The 9,877-nt window shown below is 46.3% G+C and overlaps 2 protein-coding genes across 2 annotated transcripts; one reads left to right on the top strand and one right to left on the bottom strand.

The window, feature by feature from the left end:
- Nucleotides 1-1,478: 1,478 nt before the first annotated feature.
- On the top strand, nucleotides 1,479-7,145 carry GGS22DRAFT_66451 (ABC transporter). Its single transcript, XM_047967724.1, has 11 exons — nucleotides 1,479-1,881; nucleotides 1,952-3,439; nucleotides 3,497-4,275; nucleotides 4,405-4,740; nucleotides 4,808-5,188; nucleotides 5,256-5,704; nucleotides 5,763-5,828; nucleotides 5,882-6,136; nucleotides 6,193-6,648; nucleotides 6,711-6,865; nucleotides 6,927-7,145. The coding sequence occupies exons 1-11, from the start codon at nucleotides 1,787-1,789 to the stop codon at nucleotides 7,033-7,035; spliced, it is 4,569 nt and encodes a 1,522-aa protein (XP_047822872.1). The 5' UTR covers nucleotides 1,479-1,786; the 3' UTR covers nucleotides 7,036-7,145.
- Nucleotides 7,146-8,264: 1,119 nt separating this feature from the next.
- Nucleotides 8,265-9,654, bottom strand: GGS22DRAFT_152972 (FK506-binding protein 1B). Its single transcript, XM_047959770.1, has 6 exons — nucleotides 9,280-9,654; nucleotides 9,101-9,165; nucleotides 8,977-9,037; nucleotides 8,896-8,916; nucleotides 8,728-8,769; nucleotides 8,265-8,652 (listed from the first exon to the last, which is right to left on the bottom strand). Exons 1-6 carry the CDS (start codon nucleotides 9,402-9,404, stop codon nucleotides 8,625-8,627), a joined length of 342 nt encoding a protein of 113 aa, XP_047822873.1. The 5' UTR covers nucleotides 9,405-9,654; the 3' UTR covers nucleotides 8,265-8,624.
- Between the last annotated feature and the right edge of the window lie 223 nt (nucleotides 9,655-9,877).

The following is a 9,877-nucleotide window of genomic DNA, read 5'->3' on the forward strand; positions in this document are numbered from 1 at the left end:
GACAGACCACAAGCTCTGCGCCAAGAGGCACAGTTGATACTCTGATCGGTCTTAGTGTATTCCGAAAATATGATATCTTATTCCGATCCCCTCATGCTTGATCAGATCTTCTTTCCTTGTTTTTACCGTTTTTACCTTCTTCTTTATTGCCTTTATAGCCCCCTCTTCCATATCACTTGGTTTACCTTCAACAAGCTGTTGAAATTCTCCAATAATTTAATCAATAGTAACCTCTTAAGGTTGGCAAGGGAATCTGTGATCTATGATGAGGCACATGAATCGATCCACCTTCAGTTCAGGTATCCATTCACATCAAACTTACCACTTATTATCACGGCTTCCATGTACTCAATGTCTCACTCTCGTCCATGCCTCTTGCCTTTTCCCTACGAGCCTCGGCAATTCCATTGTATACCGCAATGAGGAGTGAGGTTTACAGTCACAAACTCACGAACTCGCTGGCCAGTTTATATTCGTACCATAAACTGAGCTAATATGCGATCGTATTAGACATCCAATGCTCAAAAGAACATTGGAGAATATACCCGCCCGATGAAATCAAAGTCAACTACCGGCAACCCAGGATACAGGATACAGCATGTTATATCTTGCTGTCTAGGTGGTTGGATAGAAGCTGCATAGTCGGTACTTCCGGCTTCGCATAGTCCCTAGTTGACCATGGATTTTGTCAGCTTTAAGACCGCCGCTCCGGGGTCCGATCCGGAAACTAATGCGTTGAGCTGCGGATACTATCGGACCCTCATTAATTCAAAAACAAAAAAAATACTACGCTACGTCCGACTTCGAAGCCTATTGCTTGATCGATGACAAGGTATGATCCCATAATACTGGATGTTGATTCGCCGAAAACTCGCTGCGATGATCGCACTCGGGCGGACACACAAAGTTTTCAAAGTGACGGTGAGAGACTAAGCACACCGGGCTGGTTGCTATATGTCCGTTGAGGCGCAGTCGCTAGACTCGGTTGGATATGTGTAGATGAAGAGGGACACCGGACGAATAAGATATGTCGAATTTTGTTGTCCTCGGTCCGCTAATCTCGTATCCGCCCTAAATCCGACGCTTCCAGACTGGCCGAACACAAGCAGACAGGTGAAAGAGGATGCGGAAGCCTGCAGTGCAACCGAATGAGGAAGACATCCACTCATCTATAGGTGTGTCGCAATGTTCCAATGGTTCATCGTCGAATATCTAGGACTTTGTGAAGTATAGATAAGATAAATGAATTGGTGAGTCAATCCGGTCAATCAGGTCAACCAGGTCAATCAGAGTCGACCGAAGAAGCGAAGCGCATTGGGGAGCATTCGCTCTTCCTTACCTACCACTTCTAGACCTTCCAGACTTCTAGACTGACATAATTCCGGTACATAGGACCCCTGAACCTTGGAAGCTAGGCGCTACTTACCTACTACCTAAATATTCACCTAATTCTTCCAATGACAAATGGAAATCTTACATCCTTACAATTAATATAGACTATCCAAGTTACAATTTTATGTAGCCAATTCTATGGTTCTATGGTATACGGTGCAATAAACGTCAGAATAGCTTCAGGCAATTATTAAGGTTACTTTTACCCTCTTGGCAAGGGTATCCTGTTACTAGGTACCCCCAGGCTCCAGCTTATCCTGATGGTGGTTAGCCTCCGGGCACGCAATTATCCGAGTATTAACAGCTTTCTCATCGAGATTTTCATGTTGATTTATTAGGAAATCCGTTACAGCTCACGATACCTTCTTTCTTTTAGCCTTTGCCATGAGAAGTCATGCATCAATTCGGTTTTAGGGACTACGGTTGGGACTCTGTTCCCCTTCGATCGCAATCGCTCTATACTCTAAACAGCACGTACGGAAAGACTAGGTAAACTAGATGCTCATCCCTTATCCCCGATCATTCGAGAGCAGGCAGATGTTCTAATGAATTCAAATAGTATTTCGAGTCTTCAATGGATTCATGACCTCTCGGATTTTACCCGAGCCGGGTACTTACAGCTTACTATTATTATTGCGTCCTTTTTGGTTATCGTCAGATATCTTCTTCACCGACCCTATTCCAAGGTCTCTGGGCCCGAATCCAATGTGCATGCGGTATCATGGATATTCGAACTATCTAGCCAGCTCCTGCGAGCTAGTTCGTTGGCTTTTATGATTGTTGCCGCTGTTAAAGGCGAAGGCAGGTGGACCGATGCGACCGCTTTAGCCTATGCTTTCGTCATTGGTGTTTTGCGCCTGGCTTACGATCTCGAGTGGAGGCACATTGCCTTACATCACACCAATTTCATCCTCGCTGGTTCCCTACTCATCCTTACTTTAGGAGAGCTTCTCCCCTACATTGATACGGATCATGACGGGAGTATGAGCGCAATGATGATATGTAGCATGTCAACACTGGCTGCCGCTGTATTTGTAGCTTTCGCCACGCGAAGGGAATGGATACCACCATCACTAGATCTTGATATTTCTGAGAAAATACCAACCCGAGAGCCGTCCCCCGAAGAAACATGCAGCTGGTTGGAATATTACGTGACGTACGAATGGCTTACGCCTCTCATGCTTCAGGGATTGCGTCGACAGATGACCTTAGAAGAACTTCCTAATCTTCCTTGGTATGATGAGCCATTCGTGCTGCTTTCTAGAATTCAGGAGGCGCGGCGAAAAGGCCAGTCCACATTTTGGACCTTAGTATACTTCCTACATCGAGAAGTCATCACCATGGGCTGTTGGATTGCGTTATCTTTCATCTTTGAAATGATCGCTCCCTACGCTATGTACGAGTTGCTTCGCTACCTTTCTGACCCAGAAGGATCTCAGTTCCGGCCATGGGTCTGGCTAGCGCTCCTTTTCATAGGACCACTGTCGCGTTCTGTGTGCTTTCAGCAATACGTATTCAAATCAACTCGTTTGCTTGTGCGTGTTAGAGCTGCGTTGACCCAGGAGTTATACTATAAAGCATTGGGATCTATGGAATTAGACGACGAGATCTTTGCCGAGATCGCTGCTACTGACAAGGAAAAAGAAAAGAGTAAACAAACCACTACCTCGACAGGTCGCCTAGCAAATCTCATGGGTGCCGATGTGGATACTATTGCGAGGGGCCGAGACGTCGTTCTCGTTGCCTTCGGGGTGACGTCCGGATCCATCGTGGCTCTCATTGGATTGTACAAGTTATTAGACTGGACGGCTCTCGTTGGTATTGTTACAATGCTAGTACTTTCGCCCTTTCCGGTTCTAATCGCCCGGCGTATGGCTGGTATCCAACGTGACATGAAACGAATACAGGATTCGAGAATTTCAGTCATCTCGGAGTATCTAGCTTCGATCCGAGCGATCAAATACTTTTCTTGGGAGGAGGCTATCATCAAGCGAGTCAACGAAATCAGGCTTGGTGAACAGAAGAAGATATGGGCCTTAAACATGACGTGAGTTGCTTCACTCCTGACATATCTTTTGGCGAAGTACTAACCGAAACTTGCTAGTTATATCACCCTGAATCAACTCACCGAGGCGATTCCGAATCTATCACTAGTACTTATCTTTACCTTACAGGTACTTGTGCGCAAAGAACCGCTAACAGCAGAGGTCGCCTTCACAGCCATTACATTAATTAGGACTCTCCGCCGAAACCTTTCGATGGCGTCGAACATGTCACGAGGTTTCACCGCCGCAGGTGTCTCTATCAAACGTTTAGACCGCTACCTAAACAGTACTACGCCGTTACAGTCTCATCCTGTTGGCCCGCTTCAAATCAGCAAAGCGACGTTCAGGCGTCACAAGAAAGCTTCATTTGGGCTAGAAAATATTTCTATCGATTTCGTTGAGGGTGGGTTAAATGTGATAACAGGTCAGAGTGGGAGTGGCAAGACAACACTACTCATGTCGATTCTGGGCGAGACTCTCTTAGAGAATGGCACAATCACATGTCCCGAAGACATTGCTTATGCGTCCCAGAGCCCCTGGTTGCAAAATGAGACGATTCGCGACAATATCCTCTTCAACAGTCCTTTCGAGCAAGCACGATATGACCGAGTAATCAACGCCTGCGGGTTGCCGATAGACTTCGACGAATTTCCGGAAAGAGATGGTACTGAGGTCGGAGAGAACGGTGCATCGTTATCCGGCGGCCAGAAATCTCGGGTTGCCCTCGCGCGAACTCTGTACTCGAAAGCGTCCGTGATTTTGCTTGACGATGTCTTTTCCGCTCTTGATTCCAAAACGTCGGCATTTTTATGGGAGGAGGCTTTCTGCGGCGACCTACGTAAGTATTCTTCGTATTGCATTGCGTTCCCTACAACTCCTGAAGCCGAGGAAAACACATTGGAAACCTTATAGCCTAAAAGAATCTTTTGAAGGGATCAACTAGCAAGTACTAACTGTAAACCTATAGTTAAGGGAAGAACCGTTGTACTCGTAACACAATTACCATGGATTGCGCCCCAAGCAGACCTAACAGTAACATTAGAGAACGGCTCAGTAAAGGATATCCAGCAGAACCTTGGCGTGGTCCGAAAATCCGTAACGCTCAACAAGACCCTTGTCGACGAAGGCAACCTCGACGAGACCGTGGAAGCGGCTGCGACTCATACCGCCGAAAGCAATGACACGACGCTCAATGGAAGTTCTAACGTAAGCTCTAATGGTGACTTCAAAAGTGCCGAAGATAAACGCCGAGATGAGGTTACACAGGAAGCTCTGAAGACTGGTCCAACTGCCCGGTTACAATGTGAGTATCTCCTAACCAGTCGATCTATTCATTGGCCCCAAAATAAACTAACGAGATATCTTTCAAGTTTTCCAATACATGCGACTATTCGGTAATCCGTTCTACGCCATGCTAGCTCTTTCGATGAGTATCCTTTCCACCACCTCCTTTGTCGGGACAGGATTGTGGATTGCCGTCTGGGTAGACGCTTATGGGAAGGATGATGCGTATAATATTGGATTCTACCTCGGTATTTACGCTGCATGGAGTATCGCAGACGTCCTTTTCAGTGGCTTGACATATATCGCATACGAGAACGGCGGTTGGTACGCCGCAAGGACGCTGCACACTACTTTTATCAAGGCAGTGCTGAGCGTCCCCCTTTCTTGGTATAAGGCGACGCCTATTGGCAGAGTGGTCAATCGATTTTCTAGGGACATGGATTCTATTGATAACCAAGTGGCTGGTAGTAAGTAAATCTCCGCAATTATTGATGCAATTACTCCCTCTTCAGAAGCTAATATAGGATATTATAGTGCTTCGAATGGGTGTAGAAACGCTCACACGCCTTAGCCTTCAAATTGTAGCTGTCGGCTCCGTACTTCCAGTCTTCATGTTGCCGGCCGCCGCCTGTTGCGCCGTTGGGATTGTGGCGGGAGAATTGTACACAAGGACAGCTGTAGCGGTCAAACGGCTCGTGTCGTCGTCGCAATCGCCTCTGTTCGCGCACTTCGCCGATACTCTGGCTGGTCTCCCTATAATTCGCGCTCGCGCAAACATGGCTCAGACTTTCGGCGAGCAACTGGCAGATAAGCTGCGAATATTCGAGAGATCTTCCGAAGCTCAGTTCAATTGCAACAGGTGGGTTGCGCTCAAGGTCGACATGATGACTACGCTAGTCACTGTCGCCGCCGGTGCCATTGCGGTGTCGAAAGCAGGTCTTATCGCTGCAGGTGTTGTTGGATTTTCGTTGTCGAATGCGACGGTAAGCCAATTATTATTCCCAAAGGGTATCAGACTTAACTTGCTAATATGTCAATTAGACTCTAAGTCAACTTATCATTATGCTTGTAAGAGCAAGTAACGAACTTGAAATCGAGATGCAGAGCGTAAGTTGGACGAAATGAGCTTTCTTGGAATCACTATGCTAACATATTTCAAGTTCCACCGAGTGCGGGAATATGCCTCTGTTGAGCCCGAGGAGAAGCCAGAGGAGGTCAAGAAAATTACCGAATATTCCGATAACCCCGAATCCGCGGTGCCTCATAATTGGCCAACAACTGGCGAAGTCGAGTTCCGCAATGTGACTATTAAGTACGACCTGGATGGACCGGAAATCTTAAAGGACATCAACCTCAAATTTTCAGCCGGCGAGAGAGTCGCAGTCGTAGGACGGACTGGTTCTGGAAAGAGTACAGTAAGTAAAATGTCCGAAACCAAAGACGATGGTATACTAACCTGCGAATCTCATAGTTGGTTTTATCTTTACTGCGTTTCACCAATGTCGTCTCCGGACAAATCCTCTTCGATGGTGTAGATATCACAATGCTGCCACGCAGGAAGCTTCGAGAAGCACTCACGATTATACCACAAGAAGCGGTACTGTTCAACGGAGATGTTAGATCAAACCTAGATCCGACAGGCGAAATCCCCACGGAAACGCTCGAGAAAGCGCTGCAATACTGTAGCGGAATCGCATCGTTCCAATACCACCAGAACGCCGAGCGCGCGCAAAACGGAGACGGACTGCTTATTGGAGATAACGACACTTACTCCGATGAATCACCCAGTGACGTTGGTATCACTCTTTCGACCCCCGTGAAGCCGAAGGGCGAGAATTTCTCCCACGGACAGCGACAGGTGCTTTCGCTCTGCAGGGCTTTGGTGCGCGGGAGCAAGTTGATGTTGTTAGATGAGGCGACTGCAAGCGTATGTTTATATCACTTGTTACTCCCTCTCGGCTATTTTAATTACTAATATCGATACCACAGATGGACTACGAGACCGACCAGGGAATCCAGGAGGTTTTAAGGAAGGAGCTAAATGAGTACGGAAGAGACAGGACTCTGGTCACCATTGCTCACAGACTGAAGACCATCATCGATTACGATCGTGTGGTAGTTATGAGCGCAGGCTCCGTCCTCGAGTGCGTATTCCCATATACCTAAATCCACTATATATTCATTATCAGCTAACCTAATATCTAGAGTCGGGAGTCCGAAAGAGCTTTACGAGACGAAAGGGCAGTTTTACGACATGATGAAGCACAGCGGGGAGTTTGAAGATCTGGAGAGGTTTCTGAACGATAAGGCGTGAGATGTATTCCTGTGGCATAAAGAGATAATAGGGTTTATAGATGGATAGATATTTGGATGGGGTTAACTAATAGGTATAGACATGTTATAAATAAATGTTCTTTAGTCTAATGTCGTCTTCATGTTGGCACTCCATCCGCCCGAGAAGATCGTCGCGTTTCTGTAAGAGTTGAACCTGTCGATAAGATACGGAAAGGGGGGAATCAGGGGTGCCATTTCGAGGGGTTCTGGATAGGTACTTGGAGATTGAATTTGTATGCAGGTACCTACGTAATAGATGCCCGTTTGTCAAGTTCGAATCGCTGTACGAGTAGTTCTCAACACGGCAATGACTGCGTTCCTTCAACCCCAGTGTGATAATCTTTGGCGGTTGTCGCTAAGTTGCCTCGCCTTATACGGTATCGATAGTCGCAATGCTGCAATTCCTATCAACCCGTCATCTCTCTTGTGTGAAAGCCTATCATAGGTATATCTGCATGGGTTTATTTCCTGTCACGATCCATGGAACTCTCAATTATAGACCGCGATTAGTAGGGAAGGATTGAGATCAACATCAATAACTTGATCCCGACATCATTACGAGAGAGAAAAATCTTGCTTTTTTTCTTTTCGCAGTATGGTAGGTAGAAAACAGCTTGAATACATAGAACAGCCCCCATTCTTCGCCTTCCATTACACGTTACCTACGCAATGGTCACAATAATAAAGCCTAAACTTGCCTAGATCTGTTCGATGTGAGATGGAAGCGGCTGGAAGCGGCCATGGTGTTACAATGGCGGACGCCAACGTCGGGCGATCGCATTGTCGTAGGCAGATTTGTAGACAGAGTTGTCTTAGATTATGTGTAACTGACGACCGCGGCGAAATACCTACGCCTAAGCGAAACCTGACTTGTATCGGCTTGTATACGGCAACTAAATCAACATCTTCAAATACCTGTATCTACTAGGTACTTACCCAGATACAGTACTAAGTCATTCACCTGCGATACGAGATCTTAAACACGCTAGAATTCGATGTGTGAAACACATCAAATGCTTGGGACGTAGGCCGGTAGGGCACGGGAACTTGGGTATGAACCCAGCTAACTATCGGTACCGAGATCAGATATAAAAAGAGGGTCGTTCAATCGTGTCTTAATCGCACAAGACATACCGAGTAGATTCGGCCACAAAACTCGCATTTTTATCGTAACCGCCGTCTGCCGTGAAACCGAGATTCGGCAGGTAACCTCGATTTGGGCTAGTACGAGTTTCGGCGGAAGAGTTTGTAAGGGCAGAGGATCATCGGTGCGATGCAGCTTGCATTTAAGAGATAGCAAAAAGCACTTGGCCCAGCTGCAAGTCCCAGACAACTGGCAAGGTGTCACGCAGGTCTCTAAGAGCACAGGCGAATAGAAAATTTCAGTGATCAACGATAGTCTTATTGTCTTAATCTTCCCTCTCACACAGAAGCCGCCCTAACCCATGCTGCATGCAGCCCGAAAAAAATAGACATGTCCGAAGCGAGAGAACCTCCTGTCCTGTATCCATTCCAGATAATATGGACCGAAAACTCCATTCCGTCAAGAGGTAACTACCATAATGGTATCTACTGGACCTTCTTGAGATGAACGTCGCTGCAAGCCAGAAATCAGCGCATAATCCTAAAATTGGGGCAGTTTCCTATGTCCTCTTCGAAAGACGGCACTTACAAGATTAGGTCAGAGTTAGGAGGAATGTGGCCAGTAAAGCCCCTGAATAATTCGTAAGCTGAGCGTTTCTTAGGGGTATAGTCGTTGGGGTTCCAGGGACGGAGCCGGGGAATCGGACGGGTGGGTATTAAGAATAATGTACGATGCAGAACGATTAATAAATCTTACCTAGCTCCATATCCGAAGTCGCTGTAATTATGTGTTAGTCTAAATGCCTAAATTTAGTGGTGGTAGTTGGTGATATCATACCTGCTGATGTCAAGAGTGGCCTTCTCACCGACCTTCATGGTGAGGACACCCTCATCCCAACCTAAATTGATTAAGTTGTCAGTCCTAACATAAAACGGGTTCTAGAAGAGCGAGGGAATATTACCCTTGATGACTTGGCCAACACCAATTTGCGTGACAAAGTCACCTCGGCCAACAGAAGAGTCAAACCTTGATTTTTTAAAAAATGGTTAGTTCATTGTCATAAACCCCCAACTACACTCAGCCTGAATGCCAAGTAGTTGCTTCAATGTCTAAGTGATAACTGGATGTATGAAAACTCACTTGTTTCCCTTGCTGTCAGGCTTAGAGGTGTCCTTGAGCCAGCCCGTGTACTCGATAGTGACGGTCTGACGAGCAACAGGCTGAGCACCAGTGCCCTCCTGAATGATGGTCTTCGTAACACCCATTATGACGAACTGTGTATATATAGGTGTGTGTAGTCAAATAAATTAAGAGATGCCTCTAGAAATAGAAAATATCAAGTTCTTATTTTCTTTGCAAGTCGAGAAATTTGTGAAAGAGTTTACGAAGCTGCGGTGGGCTGTTTTAGCGTCTTTTTATTTCTGCGGATATACGAATGGGTACCTGGGCGGCTCAAAGATGAGGAAGGAATGGAGGGCAAGGCCGAACTTACCTTAAGATTAAGTAAACCGCTAAAAGTCAACTTGAGTAGACTACGTCAGACTGGAAGGCTCGGAGGGGAACGGGTGAGGAAACTGTCAACCTTAAATAGTCGAAAGGGGGAACGTCGAAACGGAAACGAATATCGCTTGAGCGCTGAATTTTCTGGGATGAAGCACGTAATAGGGTCCATTAGGTACATTAATAAGGCGCAAATATATGTACCCTGTGATCTAAGGTACATATGTATACTTAAGCT

This window comes from Annulohypoxylon maeteangense (genome assembly GCF_022496945.1).
Source record: "Annulohypoxylon maeteangense strain CBS 123835 unplaced genomic scaffold GGS22scaffold_2, whole genome shotgun sequence".
Classification (NCBI taxonomy): Eukaryota; Fungi; Ascomycota; class Sordariomycetes; order Xylariales; family Hypoxylaceae; genus Annulohypoxylon; species Annulohypoxylon maeteangense.

What these genes read in the sequence shown, in the direction of transcription:
- GGS22DRAFT_66451 (XM_047967724.1), top strand. Translation starts at nt 1,787, where the DNA reads ATGCATCAATTCGGTTTTAGGGACTACGGTTGGGACTCTGTTCCCCTT. An exon ending in AGCACGTACGGAAAGACTAG is followed by an intron (nt 1,882 to 1,951) that starts GTAAACTAGATG and finishes GAATTCAAATAG; the next exon opens with TATTTCGAGTCTTCAATGGA. An exon ending in TTGAAATCGAGATGCAGAGC is followed by an intron (nt 5,829 to 5,881) that starts GTAAGTTGGACG and finishes ACATATTTCAAG; the next exon opens with TTCCACCGAGTGCGGGAATA.
- GGS22DRAFT_152972 (XM_047959770.1), bottom strand. Translation starts at nt 9,404, where the DNA reads ATGGGTGTTACGAAGACCATCATTCAGGAGGGCACTGGTGCTCAGCCT. An exon ending in CCTGACAGCAAGGGAAACAA is followed by an intron (nt 9,166 to 9,279) that starts GTGAGTTTTCAT and finishes TAAAAAATCAAG; the next exon opens with GTTTGACTCTTCTGTTGGCC. An exon ending in GCCACTCTTGACATCAGCAG is followed by an intron (nt 8,917 to 8,976) that starts GTATGATATCAC and finishes ACATAATTACAG; the next exon opens with CGACTTCGGATATGGAGCTA.